The sequence below is a fragment of the Bombina bombina genome, chromosome 2 (assembly GCF_027579735.1).
Source record: "Bombina bombina isolate aBomBom1 chromosome 2, aBomBom1.pri, whole genome shotgun sequence".
Lineage (NCBI taxonomy): Eukaryota > Metazoa > Chordata > Amphibia > Anura > Bombinatoridae > Bombina > Bombina bombina.
In genome coordinates this window covers 230,609,961-230,627,634 of record NC_069500.1, presented here as the reverse complement: position 1 = coordinate 230,627,634, position 17,674 = coordinate 230,609,961, and the positions used below count along the sequence as shown (strand labels likewise).

Here is a 17,674-nt window from a genome sequence, read left to right as displayed (position 1 = left end):
AGATTTGAATAGAATCCTTGTCCCTGTTCCTCCTTTGGAACTGGGTGGATCACTCCCATAACTAGGAGGTCTTGAACACAGTGTAAAAATGCCTCTCTCTTTATCTGGTTTGCAGATAATTGTGAAAGGTGAAATCTCCCTTTTGGAGGAGAAGCTTTGAAGTCCAGAAGATATCCCTGGGATACAATTTCCAACGCCCAGGGATCCTGGACATCTCTTGCCCAAGCCTGGGCAAAGAGCGAAAGTCTGCCCCCTACTAGATCCGTTACCGGATTGGGGGCCAATCCTTCATGCTGTCTTAGAGGCAGCAGCAGGCTTTTTGGCCTGCTTACCTTTGTTCCAAGTCTGGTTAGGTCTCCAGACCGACTTGGACTGGGCAAAAGTTCCCTCTTGTTTTGTATTAGAGGAAGTTGATGCCGCACTCGCCTTGAAGTTTCGAAAGGCACGAAAATTAGACTGTTTGGCCCTTGATTTGGACCTATCTTGAGGAAGGGCATGACCTTTTCCTCCAGTGATATCAGAAATGATCTCCTTCAAACCAGGCCCGAATAGGGTCTGCCCCTTGAAGGGAATATTAAGCAGCTTAGACTTTGAAGTAACGTCAGCTGACCATGATTTAAGCCATAGCGCCCTACGTGCCTGAATAGCAAAACCAGAATTCTTAGCCGTTAGTTTAGTCAAATGAACAATGGCATCAGAAACAAAAGAATTGTGCTCTAAGCTTGTCAAGTATATCATCCAATGGGGTCTCTACCTGTAAAGCCTCTTCCAGAGACTCAAACCAGAAGGCCGCAGTAGCAGTGACTGGGGCAATGCATGCAAGGGGCTGTAGAATAAAACCTTGTTGAATAAACATTTTCTTAAGGTAACCCTCTAACTTTTTATCCATTGGATCTAAGAAAGCACAACTGTCCTCGACAGGGATAGTAGTATGCTTAGCTAGTGTAGAAACTGCTCCCTCCACCTTAGGGAATGTTTGCCATAAGTCCCGTGTGGCGGCATCTAATGGAAACATTTTCTTAAAAATAGGAGGGGGAGAGAACGGCACAGCTGGTCTATCCCATTCCTTAGTAATAATTTCTGTAAACCTTTTAGGTATTGGAAAAACATCAGTGTAAACAGGTACTGCATAGTATTTATACAATCTACACAATTTCTCTGGCACTGCAATTGTATCACAGTCATTCAGAGCAGCTAAAACCTCCCTGAGCAACACGCGGAGGTGTTCAAGCTTAAATTTAAATGTAGATATTTCAGAATCAGGTTGAATCCTCTTCCCTGAGTCAGAAAAATCACCCACAGAAAGAAGCTCTCCTTCTTTAGCTTCTGCATATTGTGAGGGGGTATCAGACATAGCTCTTAAAGCGTCAGTATGCTCTGTATTTCTTCTGTCTCGCTTTCCTCGAAACCCAGGTAGTCTGGATAATACCGCTGACAGTGTATTATCCATGACTGCCGCCATGTCTTGTAAAGTAAACGCCATGGGCGCGCTAGATGTACTTGGCGCCTCTTGAGCGTGAGTCCCTTGAGCGGGATTTAAAGACACGTGGGGCGAGTTAGTCGGCATAACTTCCCCCTCGTCAGATTCCTCTGGTGATAAATTTTTTAAAGACAGAATATGGTCTTTATTACTTAAAGTGAAATCAGTACATTTGGTACACATTCTAAGAGGGGGTTCCACCATGGCTTCTAAACATAATGAACAAGGAGTTTCCTCTATGTCAGACATGTTTAAACAGACTAGCAATGAGACCAGCAAGCTTGGAAAACACTTTAAAGCAAGTTAACAAGCAAAAAATAAAAATGGTACTGTGCCTTTAAGAAAAATAAAAAAGGTCAGAATTTGAAAAACAGTGAAAAAAGCAGTAAATCAAACGAAATTTTTATAGTGTGTATAATAAGCTAACAGAGCATTGCACCCACTTGCAAATGGATGATTAACCCCTTAGTTTAACCCCTTAATGACCACAGCACTTTTCCATTTTCTGTCCGTTTGGGACCAAGGCTATTTTTACATTTTTGCGGTGTTTGTGTTTAGCTGTAATTTTCCTCTTGCTCATTTACTGTACCCACACATATTATATACCGTTTTTCTCGCCATTAAATGGACTTTCCAAAGATACCATTATTTTTATCATATCTTATAATTTTTTATAAAAAAAATTATAAAATATGAGAAAAAAATGGAAAAAAACACACTTTTTCTAACTTTGACCCCCAAAATCTGTTACACATCTACAACCACTAAAAAACACCCATGCTAAATATTTTCTAAATTTTGTCCTGATTTTAGAAATACCCAATGTTTACACGTTCTTTGCTTTTTTTGCAAGTTATAGAGCCATAAATACAAGTAGCACTTTGCTATTTCCAAACCATTTTATTCAAGATTAGCGCTAGTTACATTGGGACACTGATATCTTTCAGGAATCCCTGAATATCCCTTGACATGTATATATTTTTTTTTAGAAGACATCCCAAAGTATTGATCTAGGCCAATTTTGGTATATTTCATGCCACCATTTCACCGCCAAATGCGATCAAATACAAAAAATTGTTCACTTTTTCACAAACTTTCGGTTTCTCACTGAAATTATTTACAAACAGCTTGTGCAATTATGGCATAAATGGTTGTAAATTTTTCTCTGGGATCCCCTTTTTTTCAGAAATAGCAGACATATATGGCTTTGGCATTGCTTTTTGGTAATTAGAAGGCCGCTAAATGCCGCTGCGCACCACACGTGTATTATGCCCAGCAGTGCAGGGGTTAATTAGGGAGCTTGTAGGGAGGTTGTAGGGTTAATTTTAGCTTTAGTCTAGTGTAGCAGACAACCCAAAGTATTGATCTAGGCCCATTTTGGTATACTGCATGCCCCCATTTCACCGACAAATGCGATCAAATAAAAAAAAAAGTTCCCTTTTTCACAAACTTTTTGTTTCTCACTGAAATTATTTACAAACAGCTTGTGCAATTATGGCACAAATGGTTGTAATTTTTTCTCTGTGATCCCCTTTGTTCAGAAATAGCAGACACATATGGCTTTGGCGTTGCTTTTTGGTACTTAGGCCGCTAAATGCGCATCACACGTATTATGGGTAGCAGTGAAGGGGTTAATTAGGTAGCTTGTAGGGAGCTTGCAGGGTTAATTTTAGCTTTAGTGTAGAGCTTAGCCTCCCACCTGAAACATCAGACCCCCTGATCCCTCCCAAACAGCTCTCTTCCCTCCCCCACCCCACAATTGTCCCCGCCATCTTAAGTACTGGCAGAAACTCTGCCAGTACTAAAATAAAAGCTATATTTGGGCTTTTTTTTTTTTTTTTTTTAAAAAGGCATATTTACATATGCTGCTCTGTAGGACCCCCCTTTAGCCCCCAACCTGACTGATCCCCCACCAAACAGCTCTCTAACTCTCCCCTCTGTCTTAATGGCCGCCATCTTGGGTACTGGCAGCTGTCTGCCAGTACCCAGTTTAGAATAAAATTGCTGATATTTTTTAATCTTTCCCCTTTTCTGTAGTGTAGCTCCCTGCCCCACCAAAGACCAACCCCCCACCCCCTCCTAGATACGTTCGATTTATATATTTTTTTTAATTAAAATACCCCTTATTCAAACTTTTTAAAAGTTATATTTTCTGTAGTGTAGCGTTCCCACCCGCTCCCGCCCCGTGCACGCGCCTGCCCGCCGCCCCCCACGTGCATGCGCGCGTGCCCGTGCGCGCCCCCATCGGCCCTGTCCCCGATCCCGCCCCCCTCTACATTACCCGGCCCATCGATGGCCGCCCACCCGCCTCCCAAGTCGGCTCCCACCCACCAACGATACCGGCCATCGATGTCCGGTGCAGAGAGGGCCACAGAGTGGCTCTCTCTGCATCGGATGGCCATCTAGAGTTATTGCAGGATGCCTCCATATCGAGGCATCACTGCAATAACCGGAAAGCAGCTGGAAGTGAGCAGGATCGCTTCCAGCTGCTTTCCACACCGAGGACGTGCAGGGTACGTTCTCAGGCGTTAACTGCCTTTTTTTTGAGGACGTACCCTGCACGTCCTCGGTCGTTAAGGGGTTAAAAAACTACCTACCTTTCCATACAAACGACTTTGGAAAGCCTAAAAGACCTTTAGAGAGGTCCTATAGCATTCAGGAGACTACTTGAGGGAAGCTGGATGTCTCAGTCTGCAAAAGTTACTGCGCAATTAAGCTCTAAATTAGGCCCCTCCCACTCATGTCTACACAGTGGGAGGCCTAAGAAAACTGTTTCTAGGCAAATTTAAGCCAGCCATGTGGAAAAAAACTAGGCCCCAATAAAGTTTTATCACCAAAACATATATAAAAACGTTTAAACACTCCCAGCAAACGTTTTATATGACAGGAATTGAAAAATAATAAGAGTATTACCTCTGACAGTAAGCATGATACCAGTCGCTATTAAATCACTGTAATCAGGCATACCTTAAATAAATCTGGTATCAGCAGCATTTTCTAGCATTTACATTCCTCTAGAAAAAAATTAAACTGCACATAACTCATAGCAGGATAACCTGCACGCCATTCCCCAGCTGAAGTTACCTCTCTCTTCAGTTATGTGTGAGAACAGCAATGGATCTTAGTTACAACCTGATAAGATCATTAGAGACCACAGGCAGATTCTTCTATTTTCTGCCTGGGACCAGAATAGTACAACTCTGGTACGATTTCAAAATAACAAACTTTTGATTTGAAGAACAACTACATTTCACCACATCTCTCTTACTGCTTCCATGCTTGTCGAGAGTTGCAAGAGAATTACTGGAGGTGGCAGTTAGGGGAGGAGCTATATAGACAGCTCTGCTGTGGGTGATCCTCTTGCAACTTCCTGTTGGGAAGGAGAATATCCCACAAGTAATGGATGATCCGTGGACTGGATACACCTTACAAGAGAAATAGTATTTCTAGTCTTATACTGTGTTTTATAAATGTAATATTCAAATGTGACATTCGAATTTGAAATAGTATTTCTAGTCTACAATTATGTTTATTAAATGTAATATTCGAACTTGAATGTGACATTCAAATTTGAATGTCACATTCGAATTTGAATGTCACTTTCAAATTCGAAAGTGACATACGAAAGCTGTAAATAAAATTCGATAATAGAATTTTTAAGAATACTCATTCTTATTAACATTCTATTATGTAAATCGAATTTCTACAATAACATTTGTTCTAACATTCAAATTGGAATATAAAGACATTCACCCATCCCTACCCCTAAGTGAGTTCTACTCCTGTGAAGTCTGCACTATAATTTCTCCCCATGCTGGAGAGTTTTTTAGAATCAGGCCCTAAGGATTCCACTGCAATTCTGAAACCTTCATATGGGTTTGTAACTGCTGAGATCAGTTCAGAAAGTATCCCCCCCCCACCCAGATGACAACACAGCAGCAATGAAACTAGTTTAAAACTAGTCTATTTTATGCATAAAAGCCACTTGAAAAAGACTATCACTTCTTTTTTTATATTTGACTTATATTTTTTATGTTCTTGCTTGTTTTAGTCTTTTTACTTTATTTTATTATTATGAATTTACCAGCAACTGCACACACCAAATAAAAGTATTATCATTATTGTCATTTTGTTTCCTCTTAAAGGACATAGAGCTTTTTTGTAAGTAAAAAAAGTTTTATGTTGTTTTGCAATAGATTAACATATCAGCAGAGTGGAAACCCTTACCAAATAATACTTTAAACACCCTGTTTGCTGCAATTGTTTTTCAGTGGTCAAACCTCTCCCACCACTTTGCCTTATTTGGAGAAGCCAGTCCAAACTTGTTACTGCAATAGACAAGGTTTGCTGTTTTTATTGTGTTAGTGAAATCTCCATTGTTTTGTGGTAACTTTGCGGAGAGCATTTAGTGAGAGATGTGTAACATGGTTAAGACTTGTGAAGTCTGCAGTGTGTTACATCAGTGTTCAGAAAAACCCACAAATAAATATAATAAATACATAATTATATTGCAAAGTTTTATTTTACTATGAATAATTAAAGATTTTAGATTAAAATCTCAGGGCATGTTACTTTAAAGAAACATCAACATTCATTGTATCACTAAAACTGTGACTCTTTGTCAACTGTGTATATGTACAGGGAGTGCAGAATTATTAGGCAAGTTGTATTTTTGAGGATTAATTTTATTATTGAACAACAACCATGTTCTCAATGAACCCAAAAAACTCATTAATATCAAAGCTGAATAGTTTTGGAAGTAGTTTTTAGTTTGTTTTTAGTTATAGCTATTTTAGGGGGATATCTGTGTGTGCAGGTGACTATTACTGTGCATAATTATTAGGCAACTTAACAAAAAACAAATATATACCCATTTCAATTATTTATTTTTACCAGTGAAACCAATATAACATCTCAACATTCACAAATATACATTTCTGACATTCAAAAACAAAACAAAAACAAATCAGCGACCAATATAGCCACCTTTCTTTGCAAGGACACTCAAAAGCCTGCCATCCATGGATTCTGTCAGTGTTTTGATCTGTTCACCATCAACATTGCGTGCAGCAGCAACCACAGCCTCCCAGACACTGTTCAGAGAGGTGTACTGTTTTCCCTCCTTGTAAATCTCACATTTGATGATGGACCACAGGTTCTCAATGGGGTTCAGATCAGGTGAACAAGGAGGCCATGTCATTAGATTTTCTTCTTTTATACCCTTTCTTGCCAGCCACGCTGTGGAGTACTTGGACGCGTGTGATGGAGCATTGTCCTGCATGAAAATCATGTTTTTCTTAAAGGATGCAGACTTCTTCCTGTACCACTGCTTGAAGAAGGTGTCTTCCAGAAACTGGCAGTAGGACTGGGAGTTGAGCTTGACTCCATCCTCAACCCGAAAAGGCCCCACAAGCTCATCTTTGATGATACCTGCCCAAACCAGTACTCCACCTCCACCTTGCTGGCGTCTGAGTCGGACTGGAGCTCTCTGCCCTTTATCAATCCAGCCACGGGCCCATCCATCTGGCCCATCAAGACTCACTCTCATTTCATCAGTCCATAAAACCTTAGAAAAATCAGTCTTGAGATATTTCTTGGCCCAGTCTTGATGTTTCAGCTTGTGTGTCTTGTTCAGTGGTGGTCGTCTTTCAGCCTTTCTTACCTTGGCCATGTCTCTGAGTATTGCACATCTTGTGCTTTTGGGCACTCCAGTGATGTTGCAGCTCTGAAATATGGCCAAACTGGTGGCAAGTGGCATCTTGGCAGCTGCACGCTTGACTTTTCTCAGTTCATGGGCAGTTATTTTGCGCCTTGGTTTTTCCACACGCTTCTTGCGACCCTGTTGACTATTTTGAATGAAACGCTTGATTGTTCGATGATCACGCTTCAGAAGCTTTGCAATTTTAAGAGTGCTGCATCCCTCTGCAAGATATCTCACTATTTTTGACTTTTCTGAGCCTGTCAAGTCCTTCTTTTGACCCATTTTGCCAAAGGAAAGGAAGTTGCCTAATAATTATGCACACCTGATATAGGGTGTTGATGTCATTAGACCACACCCCTTCTCATTATAGAGATGCACATCACCTAATATGCTTAATTTGTAGTAGGCTTTCGAGCCTATACAGCTTGGAGTAAGACAACATGCATAAAGAGGATGATGTGGTCAAAATACTCATTTGCCTAATAATTCTGCACTCCCTGTATAGTTTTAATACCGGTGGATGCAAAATACTAATGCTACTGTTATCTGTATTTTACATGAAAGTAATATTACTAAATATAATTCCAGCAAAAATACAGCCTATGGGGTAGATTTATCAAATGTCCACCCAACATTGATAAATGCCGACAGCATACGCTGTCTGCATTTATCATTGCACAAGCATTTTTTTGTGAAATGCTTGTGCAATGAGGCCCCCTGCACATTCACAGCCAATTGGCCACTAGCAGGGGGTGTCAATCATCCAGATCGGATCCGATCGTGATGATTGCAGTCCGCCAACTCAGAGGTGGCGGACAAGTTAAGGAGCAGCGGTCTCGCACAGAAACAGCAGCATCCGCTGCATGATAAATCTACCACTATATGTGTTTATTTAGAAATGTTTGAGCTTCTGAATACTTACATATCTCCGTAGACTAATCCATAAATATCTGCCATGGATTTATGATAGATGCTTTTGAGAACGATCAGATGCAAAATAACGACAACAGCAGGAAGTCCCCATCCTAATACTATGAAAATCAGATGGCGTCGCTCTGTATGTTCATCGTTCATCACCAAAACATACCAAAAATTAACTGCCTGAAGAGGGAAATAAATCAGTAGTTTGAGAACAGGGACAAACAATAAACATTATTAAATCAATAAACTGTTAAGGCTACAACCAACAATTTATTTGTGCTGTAACATAAGAAGTCTAAATAAAATTTTGATTAAATCTCAAGTTCATATTCTGGAAATACTGCTCAACAGTAGTGTTTAAAGGGACAGTAAAGTCAAAATTAAACATGATTCAGATAGAGCATGTAATTTTAAACAACCTTCCAAATTACTTTGCTTTGTTTTCTTGGTATTCTTTGTTGAAAAGCATGCTTAGGTAAGCTCAGAAGCAGCATTGCACTGCTGGAAGTAAGTTGCTGATTAGTGGCTGCATATAAATTTCTCTTGTCATTGTCTCACCCAATGTGTTCAGCTAGCTCCCAGTAGTGCTGCTTCATCAAAAGAGGACAATAACATTTTTTAAATGAAGCAATCTTGATAACAGAAGTACATTATAAATTGTATGCTCTATCTTAATCATGAAAGAAAAAGAATTGTTGGTTTTGTGTCCCTTTAAGGCTATAGGTTTATTTCAATAGAATAAAAACTGATTATAATTAAACAATATTTATTTTAAATCAGGGATGGCCAACTGTCAGCTTGAGGGTCATATGCAGCCCTAAGGTTTTGTGGCCCTAGGGAAAAGTGGAACTAAAAAAGTGTGCTTTCGGGTGACCTTATTTAAAAAAAAACCTAAGGAGGCATGAACAGCAGATAAAGGGTACTGGGCAACTTTAACTAAATCTGGCCCTGTGCTACTAAATATTTTTTGGACATAAACCATCTGTTTGTTTAATAACCATAAATTTGTATACAGCCCTTAAAGGGACACTGAACCTAAATTTTTTCTTTCGTGATTCAGATAGAGCGTTCAGTTTTAAGCAACTTTCTAATTTACTCCTATTATAAACTTTTCTTCTTTCTCTTGCTATCTTTATTTGAAAAAGAAGGCATCTAAGCTTTTTTTCTTTCTAATGACACGATGAGTCCACGGATCATCTAATTACTATTGGGAATATCACTCCTTCCCAACAGGAGGCGGCAAAGAGCACCACACAGCAAAGCTGTTAAATATCACCTCCCTTCCCACCAACCCCAGTCATTCTCTTTGCCTACGTTAGAGCAAGGAAGTGGTAAAGTTAGGTGTTAGAAAAAGATTCTTCAAGCAAGGTTTTATTATTTTTTAGTAGTGAAAGATTGTGCATGCTTTGTCCTAGGGTGTAGTTGTAGTCCATATCAGTCTCTTCAGTAGACATAATTCTCACTGCGCCTCCCATGTAGATAATGCTGCCCTAATACTGAAAGCCTGAGTAAGATTACTCAGTCTTTATCTCTTTTTCCACAGATCCATGTGAGGGAGAAGACCTCTCAAACCTAGTGAGCAGCTTTGCTGCCTGGCAAATGTATGAGGTAAGTGCTTACTTTATTTTTTCTGGGACAAGTAGAAAAAAGACTCAGGAAAAATTGGGCACTTTATTCATTATGAGACACATGAATTCTCCTATATATTTGAGGAGACATATAAAGGCAGTATTATTATGGCAGGCACTGGGGCTAAGGTCAAAAAAATAAAAAATATACGTTTTAAAATTTAAAGAGTCAGTAACGTTTTTTTCTGTTTTAATTTTTATCAAAAAAATTTAAGCTTTTTATTTGGTAATTTGTTCCATTGTGAGTCAGAATGGACCAAGAGGCCCTGCAAAATGTTACTTGTTCTTTATGTTTTGATGCTAATGTGGAACCACCAATCCCTTTCTGTTCCTCAGGTATTGAGAGAACTTTAAATTATAGGGATAAACTTTTTTCTGAGCCAACATTGTCTAAGGCGGATGCTGTTCAGGAGTCTAATGACAATGTTCAATATATGCCGCAGCTTTCTCCTCAAGCGTCCCAACTTTTATCGCCCACACATGCAGTGCCCTGCGCTTCCTTTATAACTCCACCTGGAGTTACATTGCAAGACCGCTTCTCTCATGTCCTCTGCGGTTTCTGATGCGTTGTCTGCTTTTCCCATGCTGCAGGGAAAGCGCAAGAGGAAAAATAAACATTCAGTAAGTGAAGTTACTGACGCAGTTGTTGCTATTTTGAATGCCCCCTCCCAAAAGCCTGAGGAGGAGAATACTTCGGTAGCATCTGAGGGTGAAATCTCAGATTCAGACAGTAATTCCTTCTGCTGATACTGAAGTTGTATCCTTCAGGTTTAAGCTAGAACACCTCTGTCTGTTACTTAAGGAGGTTTTAGATACTCTGGACGACAGCGACACCACAGTCGTAGTTAATCCTAAAAAATCCAGTAAGCTAAACAAATATTTTAATGTGCCTTCCATGGTGGAAGTTTTTCCTGTACCAGATCGAGCTACTGAGATCATTGCTAAGGAATGGGAGAGACCGGGTATCCCTTTGTCCCCATCCCCTAAATTTAAAAAGATGTTAAGATGTTTCCCATAGCGGACTCTATAAAGGAGTCTTGGCAAACAGTACCCAAGGTGGTAGGGGCAATTTCCACTCTGGCTAAGAGGACTACTATCCCCATAGAGGATAGTTGTTCTTTTAAGGATCCTATGGACAAAAAATTAGAAGGGTTACTCAAGAAAATGTATGTACACCAGGGTTTACAATGGCAACCTGCAGTGTGCATTGCTGCATTGCGGTGGCATACTGGTTTTATGCGTTGTCTGATTCTATTAGGACAGATACTCCCCTTGAAGAGATCCAGGATAGGATTAAGGCCCTTAAGTTGGCCAATTCCTTTATTATGGATGCTTCCCTACAGGTTATAAAACTGGGAGCAAAGATTTGGGGTTTTGCTGTGCTAGCCCGCAGAGCTTTATGGTTAAAATCTTGGTCTGCGGATGTGTCAATTAAGTTTAAACTTTTGGTGATTCCTTACAAGGGGAAGACCTTGTTTGGACCAGGTTTGACAGAAATAATTTCTGACATTAAAGGAGGAAAGGGCCATTTCCTCCCTCAGGGTAAGAGAAACAAACAAAAGGGACGTCAGAGTAATTTTCGTTAATTTCGAAATTTCAAGGGAAATCCTTCCACTCCCTCTTCCAAGCAGGAGCAGTCCAAACCTTCCTGGAGACCCAATCAGTCTTGGAACAAGGGAAAACAATCCAAAAAGCCTGCTATTGAATCAAAAACAGCATAAAGGGCTGCCCCCGATCCGGGACTGGATCTTGTGGGGGGTAGACTTTCCTTCTTCACTCAGGCTTGGGTTTGAGATGTTCAGGATCCCTGGGCAGTGGACATCGTGTCCCAGGCATACAAACTAGAGTTCAAGAACTTTTCTCCCAGGGGCAGGTTTCTGCTTTCAAGATTATCTGTAGACCAGACAAAGAGAGAGGCATTCTTACACTGTGTTCGGGACCTCTCCAACCTGGGAGTCATAGTTCTTGTTCCGATGCAGGAACAGGGTCTGGGGTTCTATTCCAATCTGTTCGTGGTTCCCAAAAAGGAGGGAACCTTCAGACCAATTTTAGATCTCAAGAGTCTAAACAAATTCCTCAGAGTACCGTCCTTCAAGATGGAAACGATTTGTTCCATTCTTCCTTTGATCCAAGAGGGTCAATTCAAGACAACGGTGGATTTAAAGGATGCATACCTGCATGTTCCCACCAACAGGGACCATCACAAGTTTCTAAGGTTTGCTTTTCTGGACAAACACTTCCAGTTTGTGACTCTTCCATTCGGCCTTGCCACAGCTCTCAGAATTTTCTCAAAGGTTCTGGGATCCCTGTTGGCGATGCTCCGATTGCGGGGTATTGCAGTGGCGCCTTATCTGGATGACATTCTGGTCCAGGCGCCATCCTTTCAACAAGCAAGATCCCACACGGAAATGTTGTTATCTTTCTCTCATCGATGGAAGGTAAACTTGGAAAAGAACTCCTTAGTTCCAAATACAAGGGTAATTTACTTGGGAACCATAATAGATTCCTTATCAATGAAGATTTTTCTGACAGATGTAAGGAAATCAAAGATTTTCTATTCTTGCCTAGCACTTAAGTCCTCTCCTCGGCCATCAGTGACTCAGTGCATGGAGGTAATCGGTCTGATGGTAGCGGCAATGGACATCATCCCATTTACCTGTTTCCACCTCAGACTTCTGCAGTTAGACATGCTTAGTCAGTGCAATGGGGATTATGCGGATTTGTCTCTGCGAATACAGCTGGAGCAGGGGGCAAGGGATTCTCTTCTTTGGTGGTTGTCTCAGGATTATCTCTCCCAGGGAACCTGCTTTCGAAGACCCTCTTGGGTGATTGTGATAACAGACGCCAGCCTTCTGGGATGTAGAGCAGTCTGGGGCTCTCTAAAGGCTCAGGGAACTTGGACTCTGTTGGAGTCTGTTCTACCCATAAACATTCTGGAGCTGAGAGCAATCTTCAATGCTCTTCTGGCCTGGCCCCAGTTAGCCTCAGCCCGGTTCATCAGGTTCCAGTCGGACAACATAACTTCAGTGGCTTACATCAACCATCAGGGAGGAATGCGGAGTTCCTTGGCATGACAGAGGTAGCCAAGATAATTCAGTGGACGGAGACCCACAATTGCTGTCTGTCGGCGATCCACATCCCAGGAGTGGACAACTGGGAGGCGGACTTCCTGAGCAGGCAGACCTTTCACCCGGTTTTCCAGCCTGATTCTCAAATGGGGTCAGCCGGAACAGTACGGGTCAAGGGACCCTCAGGCTGTAATGATAGACGCCCTGGCGGTACCTAGGAATTTCAGTCTTGCATACTTATTTCCTCTGTTCACTCTTCTACTTCGGTCATTGCTTGAATCAAACAGGAGAGGTCTGTGATCCTCATTGCACCGGCGTGGCCTTGCAGGATTTGGTATGCAGACCTGGTGGACATGTCATCTCTTCCACCTTGGAGAATTCCGTTAAGGAAGGACCTTCTACTTCAAGGGCCTTTCCTTCATCCAAATCTAATTTCTCTGAAGCTGACTGCTTGGAGACTGAACTCTTAATTTTATCCAAGCGTGGATTTTCAGAATCGATCATTGAGACCATGATTCAGGCTCAGAAACCTGTAACTAGAAAGATTTACCACAAGATATGGTGTAAATATCTATATTGGTGTGAATCCAAGGGCTACTCTTGAAATAGAGTTAGGATTCCTAGAATTCTGTCCTTTCTCCAAGAAGGTTTGGAGAAGGGTTTATCGGCAAGTTCCCCAAAGGGTCAAATATCTGCTTTGTCTATTTTGTTACATAAACGTCTGGCGGACGTACCAGACGTGCAATCGTTTTGTAAGGCCTTGGTCAGGATCAGGCCCGTGTTCAAGCCAGTTACTCCTCCATGGAGTCTTAAATTAGTCCTTAAGGTTCTTCAAGGGGCTCCATTTGAGCCTATGCATTCCCTAGATATTAAGTTGTTATCTTGGAAAATTTTGTTTCTTGTTGCTATTTCATCTGCTTGTAGAGTGTCAGAGCTTTCGGCATTACAGTATGAGTCTCCTTACCTTATTTTTCATTCAGATAAGGTGGTTTTGCGTACTAAGTTAGGGTTTCTCCATAAAGTAGTTTCAGAACGGAACATTAATCAGGAGATTGTTGTTCCTTCCTTGTGTCCTAACCCTTCTTCTCAGAAGGAACGTCTGCTGCACAATCTGGACGTGGTGCGTGCATTGAAATTCTATTTACAGGTGACTAAAGATTTTCGTCAGTCTTCTGCTCTGTTTGTGGTTTTCTCTGGAAAACGTAAGGGGCAGAAAGCTACGGCTACTTCTCTTTCTTTGTGGCTGAAGAGTATCATTCGCTTGGCCTATGAAACTGCTGGACAGCAGCCTCCTGAGAGAGTTACGGCTCATTCTACGAGGGCGGTTTCCTCTTCCTGGGCATTCAAAAATTAACCTTCTGTGGAACAGATTTGCAAGGCTGCAACTTGGTCCTCTCTTCACACCTTTTTAAAATTCTATAAATTTGACACTTTTGCCTCAGCTGAGGCCTCTTTTGGGAGAAAGGTTCTTCAAGCAGTGGTGCCTTCCATTTAGGTTCCCTGTCTTGTCCCTCCCTTATCATCTGTGTACTCTAGCTTGGGTATTGATTCCCAATAGTAATCAGATGATCCGTGGACTCATCGTGTCATTAGAAAGAAAACAAAATTTATGCTTACCTGATAAATTTATTTCTTTCTTGAAACGATGAGTCCACGGCCAGCCCTGTTCTTTAGACAGGTTGTTGGTATGTTATAAACTTCAGACACCTCTGCTCCTTTCTCTCCTTTGCTTCGGTCGAATGACTGGTGTTGGAGGGAAGGGAGGTGATATTTAACAGCTTTGCTGTGGTGCTCTTTGCTGCCTCCTGCGGGAGTGATATTCCAAATAGTAATTAGATGATCTGTGGACTCATCGTGTCAAGAAATAAATAAATTTATCAGGTAAGCATACATTTTGTTTTTTTGTTCAGACCTCTGGACAGCACTTTTTTATTGGTGGATAAATTTATCCACCAATCAGCAAGGACAACCCAGGTTGTTCAACAAAAATGGGCCGGCATCTAAACTTACATTCTTGGATTTCAAATAAAGATACCAAGAGAATGAAGAAAATTTGATGATAGGAGTAAATTAGAAAGTTGCTTAAAATTTCATGCTCTATCTGAATCACGAAAGAAAAAAATTGGGTTCAGTGTCCCTTTAAGGCTTCTAAAATATTGATCTGCTGTGGCCCCCATGTGCTCGGAAGTTGGTCATCGCTGTTTGATCTCAGATTAACTCATTGTTGCAGGACCACATTTAGACACTTGTTTTCACCATTCATGGCTTTCAAACCAGGTCATAATTTGTGTTAAACTTCAAGAGCCACAGACGTAGAGAATTCCAGGTTACTGCTACTTGAACTTGATTATTCAGGATCAATCAAAGAGAAAGCTAAAAATCTAAATTAGATTGAGGTCATTAAGCATTAAAGGGACATGAAACCCAAAATCTTTCCTTCATGATTCAGATAGAGCTTACAATTTTAAACAGCTTTCCATTTTACTTTTATTATCTAATTTGATTTTTTTCTCTTGTTATCCTTTGTTAAAAAGAATATATGCCTCTCGTCATTGGCTTTCTAATGTTTTTGGCTAACTCCCAGTAGTATACCTCCTTCAACAAAGGATACCAAGAGAATGAAGCAAAAGTGATAATAGAAGTAACATAGAAAGTTGTTTACAAATGCATGTTCTATCTGAATGATGAAAGATAAATGTGTGTTTCACTTCCCTTACTAGGGATATTCTAGTCAAAATTAAGCTTTCATGATTCAGATACAGCATGCAATTTGAGCCACTTTCTAATTTTTACTTGGTATCTTTATTTGAATGCAAGCTAAGGAGCCGGCCAATTTTTGGTTCAGCACCTGCCACCTGGGTAGTTTTTGCTGATTGGTGGCTACAGTTAGACACCAATCAGAAAGTGCTACCCAGGTGATGAACCTAAAATGGCAAGGCTCCTAAGCTTAAATTCTTGCTTTTTGAAATAAACATACCAAGAGAATGAAGAAAATTGATAATAGGAGTAAATTAAAAAGTTGCTTAAAATTGCCTGCTCGATCTGAATCATGAAAGTTTAATTTTGACTAGAAATGAGGAAAAAGAAGCGCTAAGTCTTAAGGTAGATGCAGCAGGCTTCCATACAGGACAACTGGTAAGCTCCTATCTTACGCGTTTCGCGCATGGGCACATGCGCTTCATCAGAGATTAATTTTGACTACGCTATTCCTTTAAGAATAAATACCACTGAGCAAAGGAAATCCATGTTTAAAACATATGAAAGCATACAACTGAGTCATTGAAAGCCTGGTTTACTTGTCACTATCAAGAATGATTAGTTATGACAGAAGCACTTTGATCAGCGTTATTAAATACAATTTGTGACTTAATAAATGTAGATGCACTCAGTTTGTTAAATGTAATTTACTTTTTCATTTAACATAACAAATATACAACTGCTGACCATCAGCCAATCACAGACTCATTTACTTACATATTATAAACTCTTGCAAATGATTGGCAGAAGATGATGGATCAGAAAGTCTGCACAATTTAAATACCAAAGTTAAATTTAAAGTGTTTTTTTTTAAATTGCTTTCTTTGCCTGAATGATGAAAGTTTAATCTTGACTTTGGTGTTCCTTTCAATTTATTTTGGCTAAGAATTTTTTGTCTATTATCATTAGCTTACTTTAAATATATATTATAAATTCTATAGCTTTGATAAGGTAACATATGTAACAGTCTAACATTTTATGATTTCTTTTGTATGATCTATATATATACTGTATATAAATACACACAAACACACATGCCATTAAGCCTGCTATTTATTGAACATAAAATATCAGTTTAAACTCTGGATGACCCAAATGATTTGATAGAGTTTTATTGCATTTAGTTAATAATACAATATAATAATAGCTTCAACAAACATAATCTTATTAAATTGACATTATGTTGAGTCACTGATATACTGTTAATGCAGTGATTTATGGTTATGTGAAGAAAAAAAACAGACATATAATCTCAGAACTTCTATATTTTAAGAGATCAGTTAAAAGGTAAATATAAAAAGTGTGGGTTAAAACAAAAACATAGAATATTGATATTTTAGACAGTAGAAGCGAACTGCCCAGCAGATTAAAAATCTAGCCACAATGTAGATACATAAAAAAAGTAATCTTGTGAAACCTAAAAACAGTGGATTTTTGCAAAGATATTTATTTAAATGCTATGAATTTGGATTTTGTTAAGCAATCTTCAAATATCATAGGTAAGGTTCAATAAAGACAAGAGTCCATTAAAGAGATGTATTACTCAAAAAAATAATATATATATATATATATATATATATATATATATATATATATATATATAGAGGAGCAGCTGTAAACATGTTAAAAAAATTGATGCAAAAAGTAAAAGCTATTTAACCCCTTTCACTACAAATAATTTCAAAGAAAAACTTGCCCAAAGTACTGGAGATCTTTTAGTACTTATGCTATAATACACATAATATGTTTTTTTATTAACCTATGAAAACTAGTGACAGTGAATGGGTTAATCAGTTAGGCCTAGATTTGGAGTTTGGCAGTAGAAGGGCTGTTAACGCTCCGCGGGCTTTTTTCTGGCCGCACCATAAAATTAACTCTGGTATCGAGAGTTCAAACAAATGCTGCGTTAGGCTCCAAAAAAGGAGCGTAGAGCATTTTTACCGCAAATGCAACTCTCGATACCAGAGTTGCTTACGGACGCGGCCAGCCTCAAAAACGTGCTCGTGCACGATTCTCCCATAGGAAACAATGGGGCTGTTTGAGCTGAAAAAAAACCTAACACCTGCAAAAAAGCAGCGTTCAGCTCCTAACGCAGCCCCATTGTTTGCTATGGGGAAAC

The 17,674-nt window shown here is 39.8% G+C and overlaps 1 protein-coding gene across 1 annotated transcript in view; it reads right to left on the bottom strand.

Moving 5' to 3' along the window:
• ADGRV1 (adhesion G protein-coupled receptor V1) overlaps positions 1-17,674 on the bottom strand; it is a 1,190,013-nt gene that overhangs the window by 155,413 nt on the left and 1,016,926 nt on the right. The window contains 1 exon segment of the mRNA XM_053699719.1: positions 8,104-8,282. Within this exon segment, the coding sequence (XP_053555694.1) occupies positions 8,104-8,282 (179 nt within the window).